Source organism: Peromyscus californicus, unplaced genomic scaffold, assembly GCF_007827085.1.
Source record: "Peromyscus californicus insignis strain IS unplaced genomic scaffold, ASM782708v3 Scaffold_5__1_contigs__length_169319896, whole genome shotgun sequence".
NCBI classification, from domain to species: Eukaryota; Metazoa; Chordata; class Mammalia; order Rodentia; family Cricetidae; genus Peromyscus; species Peromyscus californicus.
In genome coordinates, this window is record NW_026294573.1 from 20448579 (window position 1) to 20465924 (window position 17346).

Here is a 17346-nt window from a genome sequence, read left to right on the forward strand (position 1 = left end):
AGGTCAGAAGACAGCCTGTGGGAGTCGGATCTCTCCTTGCACTACGTGGACTGAGGAGACTGGTCCAATTGTCAGGCTGGACAGCAGACCACCTTTGTCCACTTAATCTCCCGAGCCATGACCTTGAACTTGTGGTTCTCTTGCCTCGACCTCCTCTGAGTGGTAGGATTATACGCATGCACCACTACTCTGGTTTTCACAGAGTTGGAATGCGACCTAGGATTTCATACCTGCTAGGCAAAAACTCTACCAACTGAGGTACATCCCAGCCCTGGGATTCACCTTTAAAAGAGCCCTCATCAGACCTTAAGGGGCAATCCACTCTTAACCACTTATCTCCAAGCACGACATGGAAAGGCCGTTTTGGGGCTTGAAGAGTCCAAAGAGGTCTGTCTGCTCACCTAACCTGGGCCACCCCATCTTCCAGCCTGTACCTCATCTCCATGAGCCAGCCCCAGGAAGGCTATACTCTGAGTGAGAAATAGGTCCAGTGCCCTAATTCTCTTCCCCCATCTCTACCTCCCTCCTTCCTGAGAAACTGGAAGAAACCAGAACTTTGACCTGCCCTGTGGCCCCAGCAGTGACTCAGGTTTTATGAGGGGCCAAGATGAAAGGGTGAGAGGCCCAGAGATGCCTGACTCAATCCCAGGACCACTGGTGGCTATCACAGCGCCTAGGATAGAGCCCATGGGGCCCCTAATAGCCTGTGAATGGTGATGGGGAGGCTTAGATGGCCCCCAAGATTTCTCCAGCCAGACTGTGTTGAAAACTGATGCACCTAGACACCTGAGACCTGAACTCAGCTCCTCACAAAAGCCCAACCCGACCCCACACACACAACCCTCACTGAAGAGTTGTCCTCTCTGCTGGGATTCCCCCACAGAGCTTTGTCCCTCACTCAGCTGCCAAAGTCTCTCCTCACAGAGTCCCACTCTCCACTTCTGAGGACAGCCGCTACCTTCATCCCCCCCACACACCCACACACCCCCCACCCCGCCTACCTCCCCCCCATCCCTTGTCACTGATGACGAATGGCAAAGCTTGAGTTATAACTCATCCATTCATTCATTTGGGGCTAACTTTTTGAGGCAAAGGCCGAGCACTGGGAAGACTCACCCAAAGCTAGCTTTCTTATGACGGTGACATCCTAGTAATCCACAGCTAAATGGTCAGCTGTTTGGAAAGTCCCATGGGCTCGGCAAAGTCACAGGAAAGCAGCTCAAGAGAAGTCGGCTGCGGTCAGCTCAGAGACTATCGATGACCTCCCAGCAATCGGCTCCATGCCTTTCTCAGCCCAGCCCAACCCTGAGACAACACCCCTGATGGCCATTCATTCCTTAAGCATGTGGTCACAGCTTCTGCCTGCATACTTCAAGGGACAGGGAGGTCACCTCCTGATCGTTCACCTGTCCCATCCCTGGACAGTCACGACGGCTAGAGTGTTTTTCACATGTGCTGGAATGTGCCTGCCTATAGCTCCCCATTTTTGTCTTTGTCTGGAGACACACCCCAGGAACCTAGCTACCTCCCCCGCAAACAGAACAGCCCATTCCCAGAGCCCTCGTTCCCAGAGCCCTCTCTTCTCAAGGGCCTGAGTCCACAAGTGGACTTGCTAGCAAGGTGACCTATGACCTCTAAACAAGGTGTGTGGGGATGGGAAGGGAGAGGCTGAGGAGGGAGTGGGGGGGAGTGTGGGAAAAAATCTCATCTAACCCAACAAGTCCTGGGATTCTCTCTGCTTACCTGTGAGTCACCCCCAAACTAGGCCAAACCAGTCTACAGGCCCACATGCTGCCAAACACATGCTGCATCAAACAGGTATGCACAGAGCCAAAGACCCACTGCATCACACAGCACAAAAATACACAGACACCCACCTAGACAAACACAGCCAGGAACACTCACCACCACACACAAGGGCACACACCAAGAGACACAGGCACACAGAGACACCCTCAGGCACAATAGGCATGCAAGCCACATGCTCCACCAGGAAACACACAGGCACCATAACACACATGTGCACATATCCCCAGCACGTGCCCATGCAGTTCACAGCCACAAACAAGTGCTCCCTCCACTGCCCTGGGTCAGGGATGTACACTTGGTACACACACAGCTTACACATTCCCACATGCTGCCTGGCTGCTCTCTGCCCCTTCCCCCAGAATAGTTGAGAACCTTCCAGCAGAAAGTGGGTACAGAAGGATAATGTCTCTGGGGATCACCCTCCTTCATCTCTAAGTCGGTCCTAGATTCCAACTCCAGTCTTTATTCACCTAGACCCCAACCAACCAGAGCCCTGGGTTCCCCAGCCCACCCTACCATTTGTTCCCTGCCTCTCTCTAAGCCTAGCTCACTTCTCACCCCCTCATCCTTTTACAGGCTGTCTTCCCATGCTGGGGTACCCTGGTAGCTCTCAGGGCCAGTATGAACCACCCACGTCCCCCTCCCTAGGCACAGAACCAGGCACAGAAACTCCTACCCAGGGGGACCTGCGTCTCCATGCCTTTGCCTCCGTTAAGGGTATCATCAGATCCACAATATGTTCCACACAGCAACCACAGGCCACGCCGAGCTCTACATAGCCACAGAGGCCACTTTGCAGGGAGTGGGGGGAATGGGGAAGTCCACTAGGGCATAGACAAACCTGGGCTTGACTGTCCAGTTGGCTTTAGGCAAGTGACTTTTCCTGGCTGAGCCCCAGTTCCCTGCTCTAATTAGCTGGGGGTGATGGAAAGGTCAGCCTCTATTTCGTGGATTAAATAAAATTATGCTTAAAAAGATCAACCATTGATGACAGCTGCCGCCACCATCAGTAGGAGCTTCTCAGAGACCTTTGGTGGCCCGGGACTCTTTCCTAGTGAGGTCCCATGTCCTTCCTCCTCAGTGAGTTTTGAGGAACTCACACATCCCCACTCTGAGCCTACTAGGCTGATTAGGAGACTCACTTCAACACAAATAAAAACCTAAGCTTGGGAGTCTTGGCGCCTCTTCCTGTGGCTGCAGCAGAGCCAGGTGGGATAATTATCCCTGCCAATGGCGTGTAATTAATAAGCATCCCTGCTGTTTTAGCAGCCCAGCTCAGTGGAGTTCAAAGCATGTTCCCTTAGCCACCTCCTCCTTCCTCACCTCTCACTACCATCCGCATTCAACAAAGCAAGACCCAGAGAGGTTAAGTAACCTATGCCTCAGTACCCAGCACCTTGGCTGGGAGCCCATTCCCAGGCCGGGTCTGCCATCTCTTGCAAAGAACCCAGGAGTGACAACAGTTGCTGAAAGGAAGATCACCCTGACTAGCCCATCGATTTCCCCCTCCTGATGGAGATTTGGGGAGGAAAGCCGTGGTGGGACTTAGGGGGCAGCCTGGGAGAGAGAAGGATAGAATCAGGGGGTGGGCACAGAGTTGGCTCACACTCAAGGTACCAAATGAATGGGAACCTCACGCCTGAGAAGCCCGGGAACAAGACAGAGAGACCCAAGCGGGAGCTGCCACACCAGACGACCCCTCCCACCATCAAGTCCCTCGGGCTCCAACCTTTACTCACCTGCTGTGTGGGGACCCAGCTTCCCAGCCCACTCTGAGCTCCGGCTGGGCCTCGCTTCCCTGATGCTGTGGGACACTCAGCCTTGGCTCCTCAGGCAGGTTGATTGGACACCTGGTGACGGGGCGGAGTTCCTGGGGAGGCTCCTGCCAGCCCCTGGATTCCTCAGGGCCACAGGGGTGGGGAGCTGGTCTGGCCGGTTCCTTCCCTTCCTTCCCAGGTGTCTGCCCATACCCCTGCAGGGTGACAGTGATGTGGTAGCGGGTCCTTTTGACGCAGGGACGAGTACACAAGGTCTCTGGCCCTGGCTGGGCTGGCCCTGGGGTGTCAGGCTTGCCCTTTGCTCCTGTTTCTGTGAGCAAGGACACCGGGCGGGGCAGTAGGGGTGCGTCTTCCAGGTTGCTGGGTGGCTCTGGCCTCAGCAGAACCTCTGAGGTGCTGTGTTGGGGGTGCTGGCTGGTATACCCTGGAGATTCCTGTTTCAAACAAGGAGGAGCAGGCTCTGGGCAGGAGATATGGCTGGGACCACCAATGGCTTCAGCAGAGCCTGGTGATGCTGGACACTGCTGCTCTATCGAGCCACAGCTGGCCAAGTCACAGGCACTGCCCACAGCTGGCCTCTGTAGCCTCCCCAGGGGTTCACTGCGTCTTCCTGAGATGTGTAGTCGCTTCTGACTCCAGAAACCACCATGGCTCCTGACCTGAAGGTCCCATTCTGAATGGCTTTGGGTTTGGACCTGGTGGGAAGCAGAGGCAGGGACAGAGTGAGGGACGTAGTGACGGCATCGCCCCTCTGGAATCTAGGTACCTCTGGATATTCTGGGCCAACCTCCTTGACCCACAGGAAACTGAGTAGGATTCTCAGAGCTAGAAAATGGGGCAGGACCCTGGCCAAGCCCTTATTCTCCTATCTTATACTGGGGGAAACTGAGGCCTGGAGGAGACAGTCATGCAGCAGGGAGGTGAGGACTCCTTACTCTCAGGCACCACACTCTGCCCCTATGGATAAGGGACAGCAGCTGGGCCCAGCTATACCTGCCCTTCCTTCAGCTTCCTCACAGCCCTGTTGCTGATTTCTCAGAGTCCCCAGCCTCTGGCCCTAATCTAGGGATTAGGGAATGTGTGGGTACAGCTGGCGCAGCTGCACACAGCCTCTGCCTGCTCCCAGCCACCAAAAGGCCTGCAGCCACTTCCCTTAAATCCTCCCAGTCCCAAGTTCCCACACTATGCCAGGGAGGACGCATGTGGGCATAGAGATACACACGGGGCATGAGGGAAGCAAGGGAGAGCCCCCCAACCCAATGCCAAAAGGCGACAACCCCTGACCTGTCTTTGGTCTTCCCTGGGATATAGCCTGGCTGTGGGAACAAGGGTGAAGAGGGTAAGGACCCAGACCAAAATGGACACTGGCATCACACCCCTAGTTTTCAAGGATGGACTTGTGTCCTTGGCATTGGGAGAACCAAATCAAGGGCAAAATCCCACCTAGCAGGGGCCTTCGATTCCTTCATCTTTGTTTGTTTCAAGACAGAGTCTCACTATGCAGCTCTGGCTGTCCTCACTATGTAGACCAGGCTAGACTTGAACTCACGGAGATCTGCTTGACTCTGCCTCCCAAGTGCTGGAATTAAAAGCGTGCACCACCACTGTCCAGCTTGATTCCATCATCTTTAAATTACTCATTTATGAAATAGATATGGCCTCTCATTCCCCAGGGGCTAGACACCCGGAGACACAGAGGACAGGATGATCATGGAGGCAACCTGGGCCTGGATCCCGGCTCCACCACTTGCTAGCAGAGGTAGACGACTCATAGGTAGACTCATAGGTAGACTTCCTGATATGTCAGTATGTAAACTGGATGTGATCATAGCTGTACCCGACTCCTGAGGTGGTATGCAGATGGTTCAAGATAATCTGCAGGGAGTCCCCAAGCACAGGAGCACTCAGTTATACAAAGACGAGAAAAGGACCGTCACTGTCCTACTCATGGCTCAGGTCCCCACTGCAGAGAGGGAAACCATCCAAAAGATTATGCCACAGGCCTTGTATCACATCTTTAGGGCTAGGGCAGGAAGCGAAGAAGAGGAGGCCTAGAGGAAGGAAGGTCAAGGGCACCGAAGGAGCAGGACGCCCTGAAATCAAGCCCTGTAGCTGCATGCCTCCCCTAGCACCCCAGAGTACACTTTTATTTATTTTTTAAACATTTCATCCTTTTACTCATTGGATATAGATTTTATTTTTAAATTATGTGTACACGCATGTGTCTGCGTGTAGGTACGTGCAGGTGTCCATGGAGTCTAGAAGAAGAGTGTTGGATTCTTTGAAGCTAATGTCACAGGCACGGGTTCTGGGAACTGAGGTAAGGCCTTCTGGAGGAGCAGCAAATGCTCTTAACCGAAGAGCCGGCTCGCCAGCACCGAATGCACATGTTTTTGACACCCAGACCCTGCGTTGGCCGTCTGCATCTATTACTGAATTCCTCCTCTGATGGAGGCGTTATTGTGCCCTTTGGCAGAGGAGGGGACAGATCTCCAGGGCCACACAAGGCAGTGGAAGCAGAGGGAGAGCCCACAAGTCTGGGTTCCTCCTCCTGCCCAGCCCTCCAGAGCTCCTGCCCCCCGTCACACATACCCACCTCCCGCACTTTGTGGTATCCTACCTTGAGGCTGACATCGTTGTTGCTGCCCTGATCCTGAGCAAGGTCAGGGCAGCTCTGGCCGCCCCAGGGCCTGGGGAGGAAGCACAGGGGCAAAGAATCAGCAGAATCCTGCTGTCACACCCACTGAGTCGAGCAGCCCTCGCCCACCAGGGCCTACAACTCTGCAGGATGAACCACTCAGACCTTTGGAGAAGGCCTACCAACAGCTTCCTCTGCTTCCTTCATCGCTTCCCCAACACACACACTCACACACACACACACACTCACACACACACTCACACTCTCACACAGATACACAGACACATACACGCACTCTCATAGACACATTCACACACTCACACACATGACACACAGACACACACTCATACACACTTTCACACACACACAGTTTCACATACTCAGACACATTCTCATACACAGCACATACTCACACACACATAAACAGACATGTACACTCCATACACACAGAGACACACACTCTCATACACACAGACACACACACTCTAAGACACACAGACACAGACACACAAACACAGACACACACTCCCATGCACACACACACTCACCCAACAAGAGAACAGTGCCTTGATGACTTTAGTGTTTCATGTTTACCAGGACCCTCTGGGTGCCAGGCTCAACCCTAGGGTCTGTGCCTATTTGTTAGGTCTCAGAAAACTATCAGTGCCTCTGTACTTCAGATAAGAAAAACAGGCCCGGAGAGTCCAAGTCACTTATTCCAGAGTACACAGCTAGCGAGCCTTAGAATAAGGTTGCCATGACTACCCTACTCAAAGCTTGATTAGATATTGCGTTAATGGGAGAAAGATTTAGAAGTGTGTTACCAAACCGTCGGCCCCTCTCCTGAGTAATCAGCAGGGATCTGAGGCCTGTGCCTCAGTTCAGGGTCCCATTCCCACGGCTGGTAAGAATGGGGTCCAATTGAATACCCAGTATGCATGTATCATCACGCTGGCCCTGCCTTCTTCTCCTGCCCTCCGCACTCCTGACTCACCGCACCCCAAGTCAGCCTCCTCGCTGAGTGTGGAGGAGTGTGGGGAGAACCTATCGGGCCTATAGGGCAGGTTTCTGCCAGACAGGGTAAGGGAAGGGTGTGTCTTCCAGGTGGGGGTGGGCAGAGCACAGGTAGGGTGTAGACACCCCAGGGCACTCAGGCTTCCAAGCACAAGGTGGCTGGGCCCTCCCTTCTGTAGGATGAGAGAGCAATACAAACCCCTCCCCTCTGCCCCACCACGCCCTCATCCCTCCTGGGCCAGGGCCTGAAGACAGCTGTGTCACGATAAGATCTAGACAAATTGCCCAGTAACTGCATAGACATATAAACACCCAACACCCAGTACTATCAGCACACCCACACACTCTGCTCACGCAGGGCCTGTGAGCTCCAGGGTCCTCTCGGATCTTCACTATCCCCTGGAAGCCCTCAGGCTCAGCCATCCACAGGGCAGGCTGTTCTGCACTCACACAACCTACCATGAAGGGCTCAGAGAGGCGAAGGAACTCACTCATGTTACTCAGCCAGCAGGCAACTATGGGTAGCAGCCTACCATGAGGGCTTTCCCATCTGGCCATCTCCGTAGCAACAGAGCTTTTGGAGAACTGAGTTCAGAAGTCAGCCAGCTAAGGCTTCACCTCTTCCCAACTGTGTGACTTTAGGTAGGTGACTTCACATCTCTGAAACTCTACTTCTGGATCTGAGTCACAGGGGATCCACACCTCACAGGACTGCTGGGAGGGTTGCTTCAGATCATTCAGGGAAAGCAGGAAGCAAGGGGCATGCATATAAAGGCTCATTTCCTGCAAGGGGCATGCATATAAAGGTTCATTTCCTGCAAGGGGCATGCATATAAAGGCTCATTGTGGGTACAGCCTAGAGCCATCTCCAGATTCCAGGATGACGGGGAAACCCATGTGTGGTGTCTGAGGGCAGTGCCAGAACCCGTCACACTCACAACAGAGGACCACAAAGGCCAGAGAAACATTGGCCTGTGACGTGAGAACCAAAGTCCACAGCAGATGGCCACAGCAGACAGAAGGAGGAGGTAACTGGGTAGAAAATCGTTGGCAAGCAGCTTGCCTGACAGGAAGTTCCAAAAAATAAAAATAAAAAAGGCACAAGGGCAGTCCAATGTAATGGAGCATATTTGTAAATCCTAGCACTTGGGAGATTGCTCAGGGGGATTGTTACAAGTTTGAAGCCAGAGCTGCTCTATACACAATTCATTACATGAGGATACCTTATCTTCTAAAAAGGAAAATTAAAAAGTCCACGGAGAAATTCCACAGTTCACAGACCCAAATCATAGCACATTGTCACGTATATTTCTGTGCTCTAAGATACTCGCGTGCTGATTTGAACTCCCGTTAAATTTTTATACACACTAATCCCAGACGCATATCCCTAAGCCAGGGACGCCCCACCCAGCCTTTCTCCATCTCCCCTCACCTATCCGGGAGTCTGGCCTCCTTTGAGATCTTGCCCCTGCGCTCCCTTCGGCCCCCTAGTCCAGTCAAGAGCCGGGCTAGGCGAGCCCCGAAGCCCCTGCGCGGCTCTCTCATGGCGAGATCGAGGTCTGGGGCTTGAGCCGGCGGGGCGCTTGGCTGCAGGTGCCACCCGGATCCGCTGTCCAAGCAGAGAAGCGCCTCCTCCGGCCCGTCCCCCTGAGCAAACAGCAGCCTCGCTCGCATGGGCCGCGGGCGGGGACCTGATCCATATGTTGTCCGTGCCCTGGGCCTGCAGATGCACCTTCAGAGGATCACGCTCACCCCAGGTCTCAGTCCAGATCACTCCCACACAGACCTCCCCCTCCCGAGCTCCTGCTCTCTGTTCCGTCCGCCCTGCAACTTCACGCCTCTGGGGATGTCGGAGGTGGATTTGTGTGAGCACTCGGGGAGCTAGACCTGAGCAAAGACAAAAGGAGTCTGGGACCCGTTGGTGCCGGGGAGCTGGACTGAGCTTAGGAAGGTCTGGGAGTTGCTACTGCACTGGAGCGGAGCGCGGACAGGAAGCGGGTAGACTCCTGCTAATTAGGAGGGGCCTCGTCCGAGGGGTTGGCGTCCCCGCTCCCCAAAGGTGTGACAAAGGTGAGCGGAACTCGAACCTTTGTTGCCGGCGCGGCCGAAGCCCACCTTGCCATCGCTTGAGGGACTCCCTAGGAGGGTTCTCTCTGTCTTGGAGCCACCTACCACGTGGAGTAGGATTGTCACTTCTTATGGAGATGAGGAAGCCACACGAAACCAACAGAGGCGGGACTGGCGCCCTCTGCCGCAAGTCGGCCAAAGGAACCTCACAGTGGCTAAAAATGAGTCATTAATCGCAGCCTTCCTTTATGGTGGCTCTAACCTGATCCTCCTCGGCAGTTCGCTTTCCCACCTTACGCCGCCTGGCTCACGCGTGGAGGAAAGGGTACACTTTGCACATCTAAGGGGATCCCCTGGAGATGGGCCATCGGTAGGGTTGTTACCCCACTCTTTCGCCGGTTCTTCCCTGTCTGTAGTCCTAACTGGCTGGATACCCCATTGCCCCTCTGGTCCCAGTACACACGGGACATCATGATTCTGGGTCACGAGAGGACAGGAATGTCTGTGTCTTTTCTCACCCCCATCCCGTGGAGATGGCAGGTAATACCAGCTGACCTCTCTCCCTTGGCTGAGTAGGAACTGAGTTAGAAAGTGGCAGGCAGGACCCAGGGACAATGGGAAAGGTGTTGGGTGAGGTGTTCAGGAAGGAGGGCAGCGTGTCCCGTGCTTGGGCTGCACACAAATCAATTCTTGCTTCATTCTCCGGTGACTTCCAGGTGCTCTTTGTCCATCAGACCTGGCAATTAAGTGGTTGATAATAATCTAATGGTTGCAAGTCCTCTTGCCTCTGAGGACACTGCCTTCATCCAGTCCTGAAAGGCAGCACTGTCCATTGGTGAGTTGAGATGGAGAGCTCAGTCCCAGACAGGTCACAGACAGGGAGTGGAACCCAAACCCGGCCTGAGGAAGATGCTGCATGTACCCACCCCACAGGGGCTGTGTGCCCTGCCCTGCTCCCAGGTGAGGGATGGGATCTGGCAGGGTGCATGGAGACATTCCCCTCCACCAGAGATGCTCAGGGGGCCTTGACTCAGCACTGAGAGAATCTTTTAATTGCCAACACTCCGTTCCCAGAGAAACCCGTGCACCACTGCTCAGCCCGGCTGCCCTTGCCTTCCCCGGGACACTGGGGACACCTTGACCTTGCCCACATCCCAGCCCATCTTCTCTGATGATGCTGCCACAAGATCTAGTGCTCCTTGGTGCCACTGGGTAAGGCAGGTGAGAGAGGCGAGGGGCAGGTGGGGGTGGGCCAGGGCCCGAGGAGCTTGCTGCCTATGGTGCAGCTTCAGGTGGACATGCGGAGTGAAGTGACCGGAACAGATGCTCCACTGAAGCGGCTGGGCACCCGAGTGCTGGCGAAGGTGGCTCTTGAGGTTGCTGGAGCTGCTGAAGCGTCTGTGGCATATCTGAGAGCGATGGGCACTCACGTCATCCCTGCCCTCCAGCCGGCTCAGGGCCTCCCTCCCCACCCCCACCCATCCTGGACACACCTCCCCTAACCCACTTCCCTGTCAACGCAGATCAGAAGCTTTTCTGACTGTTTCTCCCTGGGACCCACGACAGGGCACATTAGAGCCTGGCAGGCTGAGGCTGGCATTCTCCTTTTGTTCCCGTGTGACTTTGCGTGAGTGACTTCCCTCTGAGTTTCTTTCTCTGTCAGTACTAGATGAGCACTGATTCCTAACCTCATTAGTTAGGGAAGACCAAATAAGGCTAGTCACTTAGGAACCTGATGCCAGGGGCTGCAGCGTCAGTGGGTGTGGTCAGCATTTACTGGGGAGCTGGTCAAGCCAGGAACTGACCTTGCATAGTCTTCCCAAGAAGCATGACTAAACTAAACGCCAGGGAGAGAGCAGAGGCTCAGAGGAAGGAAGCCTCTAGCCAACGGCCAGCCACACAAGTTGGGGGGAGAAGCTAGGATTTGAACAGCGGTCTGACTTAGTCGCTTAGACTCAGAACCACTACACTGCTCTCATTTCTGCCCCTGTAAAAGGAAGAGTGTCCCCCCACCGCCTCTGCCCTCCCCAAGAATGAGGGCAGACTCAAGGAGCTGCACTGAGCCAATTGTTTGCCTATTTAGATTCTTTGCATGTGCTATGGCTCCTTCAACAACCCAGGGAGGCCGGGAAGGGTGTGCATGCTCCAAGATCTTCAACTTCAGTATTCTCCATGCACAGACGTGCCGCTGTATTTTCTCCTTCAACACCACACATTCTAGTGGCCCGCCCCGTGCTCAAGTATGTACACAGACGGACACACAGACACACACAAGCTCTCTACCCTCTCCTCTCCATCTTTACTTACTCGGGATTGGGAAACAGAGGCCCAGGTGCCATCCCTCCAGGGACCTAGAACTCCTCACCCAGCTCCAAGTATGCCTGTGAGGGGGAAAAGGGTCTCACCCGGCACTGGTGGGGCCGCTCTCCGGTGTGTACCAGGTGATGCTTCTGCAGGTGGGCCAGCTGGGTAAAGCTCTTCTGACACAGGGCACACTGAAATGGACGCTCCCCACTGTGTACACGCAGGTGGACCTAGAAGAAATAGTGCCAGCTGCCGAGAACATCTAACAGGGCTCAGAGTCCACTCCAAATCTCCGCCCACACCCTCTGCGGGATCCTTTGCTGGCATCCAGGCCTTTCTATCACCTCCCCCAGACACTACCAATACCCAGGACACTCTCATTATTTGGTCTGCCCTGTAGCAGAGATTCAGGAAGATAGATAAGGGGTACCCCAGATATCCCCTAGAATAGCTACTTAAAGTACAATTTATAGACCAGCAGCTTTGGTATGACCTTGGGAGCATATTAAAAATGCAGTCTATGGGCTGGAGAGATGGCTCAGTGGTTAAGAGCACCAACTGCTCTTCCAGAGGACCTGGGTTCAATTCCCAGCACCTACATGGCCGCTCACTACTGCCTGTAATTCCAGTTCCAGGGGACCTAACACCTATGGCAAAACACGGATGCATATAAAATAAATAAATTTTTAAAAATGCAGAGTCTAGACGAGCTGAGGCTGGAGCTCGGGAATCTGCAGGTTTTGTTAGCTCTCTGAGTGGTTTGAGGTTTGTTAAGGCTTAGAGGATCCAGTACAGCTGTTTCCCCAGTAACCGTAACCTGCACACAGCTTGTGGTCTTGGCTAACAGTGAGGGCCCCCGTGGCCATCCCCTGCTGGATGATGTACATGATCACACCTACAGCACCAGGCCTGATTTGTGGGATCCCACTTGAAAAAGGTTGTTTGTAAGACTGTGGTCTCGAGTCTCCAAAACCTAGCCATTCCCCCTTTTTGATCTTCAGAAGTAAGGAGGAGGCTTAGCTGGGGACCCAGAGAGGATGCTGTCTGGGAAAGAACTTAACAGTTGATGACAAGAGACTGAAATACAAGCTCAAACCCACTAATCAATTGCGGTTACCTTGGATTCCTGTCTGCTAGGGGCCTCGATGTCCTGTTCTAACTTGAATAAAGTGATCTCACAGACAATCTTTCCGGATGGAGGAGACTTTGAGGTGCACACACCCACCCTTTATTTTTTGAGAAGGACCTCCCTATGTAACCCTGGCTGTCCTGGAACTTGATATGTAGACCAGGCTGGCCTCCAACCCACTGAGATCTGCTTGCCTCTGCCTCCTAGGTGCTAGGATTAAAAGCTGCCATACCTGTTTTTTTAATTTTTATTTTTATTTTTAGATGGTGTGGTAGTTTGAGTGAAAACAGCACTATAGAGCCTGGCTGTGGTGACTCATACCAGGACTTGAGAGGCAGAGGCAGGTGGATTTCTGAGTTCAAGGCCAGCCTGGTCTACAGAGGGAGTTCCAGGACATCTAGGGCTACACAGAGAAACCCTGTCTCAAAAAACAAAACAAAGAAAGAAAGAAAAAGGAAACGGCTCCATAGGCTCATGGAGAGTGGCACTATTAGGAGGCGTGGCCTTGCTGGAGTGGGTGTGGGTTTGATGGAGGGCTTGTATCATTGGGGGCAGGCTTGGAGGTCTCAGAAGTTCAAGCCTAACCAGTGGCTCACTGTCTCTTCCTGCTGCCCGTGGATCCAGATCCAGATCCAGAACTTTCAGCTCGCTCTCCAGTGCTATGTCTGCCTGCATGTCACTGTGTTTCCCGAATAATGGACTAAACTACTGAACTGTGGGCCAGCCGCAGTTAAATGCTTTCCTTTATAAGAGTCACTGTGGTTGGCCGGGTGGTGGTGGCGCACGCCTTTAGTCCTAGCACTCGGGAGACAGAGCCAGGCGGATCTCTGCGAGTTCGAGGCCAGCCTGGGCTACTAAGTGAGTTCCAGGAGAGGCGCAAAGCTACCCTGTCTCGAAAAACCAAAAAAAAAAAAAAAAAAAAAAAAGGTCACTGTGGTCATGTGTCTCTTCACAGTGACAGAACCCTAAGACAGGTGTAGTCTCATTAGCCCAAACTGGCCTTGGACTTCTGTTGTCATCCTCCGGCCTCAGTCTCCTGAATGACAGAACCAAAAGTATGCACCACCAAACCCAGCTTGTCCTGTATTTCTACCTGGGTGAGCCTCAAGGCCACTTGGCCCTAGGAGATGCCCAGGAGTGGCTTCCAGGTTTTAGGACTTGATTCTAGAAGCAAGGGGAAAGGCAAGAGACTCATTAGAAGATTGGAGGGGATAGCAGGACCCAGAGCGCTGATACCTTCAGGTTGGAGAGCTGCCCAAAGTTCTTGCCACACACATTGCACTCATATAGGATTTTACCATTCTCTTTCTTCAGAGGGTAGGGCAGGGCTAGAACACCAGCCTGGGAGCCTGGCCGCTTTGCAGGAGCTGCCACACCAGCCTGTCCTGGGGAGAAGGATGAGGTATCTCTAAAGCTCTGACTCCTGACCTGGGAGTGCAGGGTGTGTCCAGCACTCTGGGAAGCCCCTGAGGTGAGAAGCGGGGGCTTCTCCTGGGTGATATGGGGTCCAGCACCATTGGCTGTCGTAAGCAAGCTGGATGTGGCCATGGTGGTGTACGAGGTGTCTGGGGACAGCATGAGGAGTTGCGGACACTGGACAGAGGGTGGGGCCCCATAAGTGAATAGGTAAGGGGGAGGCAAGAGAAGTGGGTACCCAGGGAAGACTGGGTAGATGTGGAGAGGGAGTTCCTTGGAGACGACAGTGGGGGGAAGCCAGGGCCAGAAGGTCAAGGGACTAGGGCTCTTCCTGTCCAGCCTGACGTCTGGGGAGGGGCTGCTGTGAGGAGGGAGGGGGAGGCAGAAGCCTCTTTCTGGCTGGTTTCCCATCTCTTCTCTGTTCACCGAGTCCTTGGTTGTCAGTTTCTCATTATCCATAGAGTCTTCGTGCAGGCCTGGTGGCCGGTGCTCTGAATCAGAAAGGAAGATGATCAGGTCCCCCACAGTCTGGACTGAACATCTGGCCCCTCTTAAGCCTGCCCGGTTCAGAGTTGGGAAAGAACTTGCAAGACGATGAGGCAACTTGGGCTGGGCACTTCCCTCTGCCTCTGAGACTCAGTTTCCCCTCCACTACTAAGCCTGTAATAAAAGCTACCAGTGTGCAGGGAACACCTGACAATTTAAGGGAGAAAAAACTGTATAAGCAGTTTACTAGACATCAGAGAGAAGGGTCATGTGCACAGCCCACTAGACATGGGGAGTAGAGGTCATGTGCACAGCCCACTAGACATGGGGAGTAGAGGTCAGGTGTAGACAGATGAAATGAAGTTTAAGGTAGAGGTCCCAGATTATATATATAAATTTGGGTGCCACGGGTCAAGAGGAGGTCACACAAGGGTTGCAAGGGGCAGCTGCTGAACACATAACTAAATTTGCATTAAAGTAACTTTAGTAAAATATTCAGTTCTTCATTGGGCATAGTGGTACATGCCTATTATAACAGAACTTAGGATATCGAGGCAGGAGAATCAGGAATTCAAAGTCATCCTTGGCTGCACAGTAAGTATGAGGCCAGCTTGGGCTACATGGGACCCTGTGTCAATAAAAGTGAACAAAAAAAAATTTTAAATAACAGGGACCCCAAAATGGCTCAGCAGGAAAAGGTGCTCCCAACCCTGACGACCTGAGTTCAAGCTCCCAAACCCACAGGGTAGAAGGAGAGAACTAACCCTGCACGCCGTCCTCTGACCTCCACATGTACACCATGTGCACACACACACACACACACACACACACACACACACACACAGTCTCACTGTACAGCCTTGCCTGGCCTGGAACTCACAGAGATTTGTCTGTCTCTGCTTCCTGAGTGCTAGAATTAAAGGTGTGCACCACCTTGCTCTGCTACTAAATTAAAAAAAAAAAAATGTTTAATGTAATAAAAGATTAAACAAAACCAAACACACAAATTTAGTTTTTTAGTTGTACTAGTACTAGCCACATGTAAGGTACCCAGAAACACACACCTGTAAACCCAGCTGGCCTGGTAGCACACACCTGTGACCCCAGCTGGTCTGGTAGCACACACCTGTGTCCCCAGCTGGCCTGGTAGCACACACCTGTGACCCCAGCTGGCCTGGTAGCACACACCTGTGTCCCCAGCTGGCCTGGTAGCACACACCTGTGACCCAAGCTGGTCTGGTAGCACACACCTGTGTCCCCAGCTGGTCTGGTAACACATACCTGTGAACCCAGCTGGCCTGGTAGCACACACCTGTAACCCCAGCACTCAGGAGGAGGAAGCAGGAGGAGCATGAGTTCAAAGTCAGCCTGAGTGATACAGTGAGGAAAAAAAGCCACCAGGCATTGACCAGCAGGGTATGGAATATCCACGTTGTTGCATGAACGTCCGTTGAACAGTACTACTCCAGATAAAGAGAACAGGACTGGAGAAAGGAGAAAGCAGAGGATGTGAGTGAAGAAGGCAGGAGATGAGGAAAAGGAAGATGAGGAAGGGATGGAGGACACAACGGGAAGACTGGGGACAAGAAAAAGAGAGGACATGGGGTAGAGGAGACAGTTGAAGACCGACTGTGAGCTGTGAAAACATTTCGGGGTAAGAACAGGACCAGGCATGAAAAGAGCACAGCCAGGGCAGGGCAGCGGCAGGGTGGGTAAGGCTAGGATGATAAATATTTAAATACTAGGCCTGGGGCTTGGGTCATAGCTCAGCGGTAGAGTGCTTACCCAGCATGTGGGAGACTCTGGGTTCTATCCCCAGCATGGGGTGAGGGGGAATAATACCAAAAGGGGGATTTGATTACCTGCTTGGACCCCCATTTATATCCTCAATCAAAAACTCTTTTTTGAAACAGGATCTCTCTGTTATGTAACCCTGACTTTACTGGGACTTGCTGTGTAGACCAGGCTAGTCTCCAGATCAGAGATCCACCTGCATCTGCCTCCTGAGTGCTGGGATTAAAGGTGTGCACCACCAGACCTGGCTCCCTCAATCAGGTTTTGTTGTTGTTGTTGTTTTTGGTTTTGGTTTTGGTTTTATGAGACAAGGTTTCTCTGTATAGTTTTGATGCCTGTCCTGAATCTCACTCTATAGACCAGGCTGGCCTCGAACTCACAGTGATCCACCTGGCTCTGCCTCCCGAGTGCTGGGATTAAAGGTGTGCATCACCACCGCCCGGCCTCCCTCAATCAGTTTTTTTTAAAAAAATAATTTATTTAACTTTATTTTATGTTCATTAGTGTGAAGGTGTTAGTTCCCCTGGAACTGGAGTTACAGACAGTTGTAAACTGCCATGTGGTGCTGGGATTTGAACCTGGGTCCTCTGGAAGAACAGCCAATGCTCCTAACCACTGAGCCATCTCTCCAGCTCCCCTCAATCAGTTTTTTTTTTTTTTTGGTTTTTTTTTTTTTTTTTTTTTTTGGTTTTTTTCGAGACAGGGTTTCTCTGTGTAGCTTTGCGCCTTTTCCTGGAACTCACTTGGTAGCCCAGGCTGGCCTCGAACTCACAGAGATCCGCCTGGCTCTGCCTCCCGAGTGCTGGGATTAAAGGCGTGCGCCACCACCGCCCGGCCCCTCAATCAGTTTTAAGGTGCTGTTTCACTCTGTGTTCTGTGCTAGGGTTCTGCTGGGGCCCCAAAAGTAAAAG

The 17346-nt window shown here is 53.0% G+C and overlaps 2 protein-coding genes across 2 annotated transcripts in view; both read right to left on the bottom strand.

Moving 5' to 3' along the window:
• Positions 1–9152, bottom strand: part of Crybg2 (crystallin beta-gamma domain containing 2) — a 29431-nt gene extending 20279 nt beyond the window's left edge. Inside the window, exons 1-3 of the mRNA XM_052715134.1 lie at positions 8672–9152; positions 6208–6277; positions 3549–4282 (exon numbers count right to left, since the gene is read on the bottom strand). Of these exons, the coding sequence (XP_052571094.1) occupies positions 3549–4282; positions 6208–6277; positions 8672–8913 (1046 nt within the window). The 5' untranslated portion in view covers positions 8914–9152. The remainder of the gene's footprint in view (positions 1–3548; positions 4283–6207; positions 6278–8671) is intronic.
• Positions 9153–10001: 849 nt separating this feature from the next.
• On the bottom strand, positions 10002–15433 carry Znf683 (zinc finger protein 683). Its single transcript, XM_052715574.1, is given in 6 exon segments — positions 10002–10042; positions 10395–10427; positions 10430–10715; positions 11712–11840; positions 13976–14784; positions 15406–15433. Coding segments are annotated over 6 exon segments (1326 nt in total).
• Positions 15434–17346: the final 1913 nt, after the last annotated feature.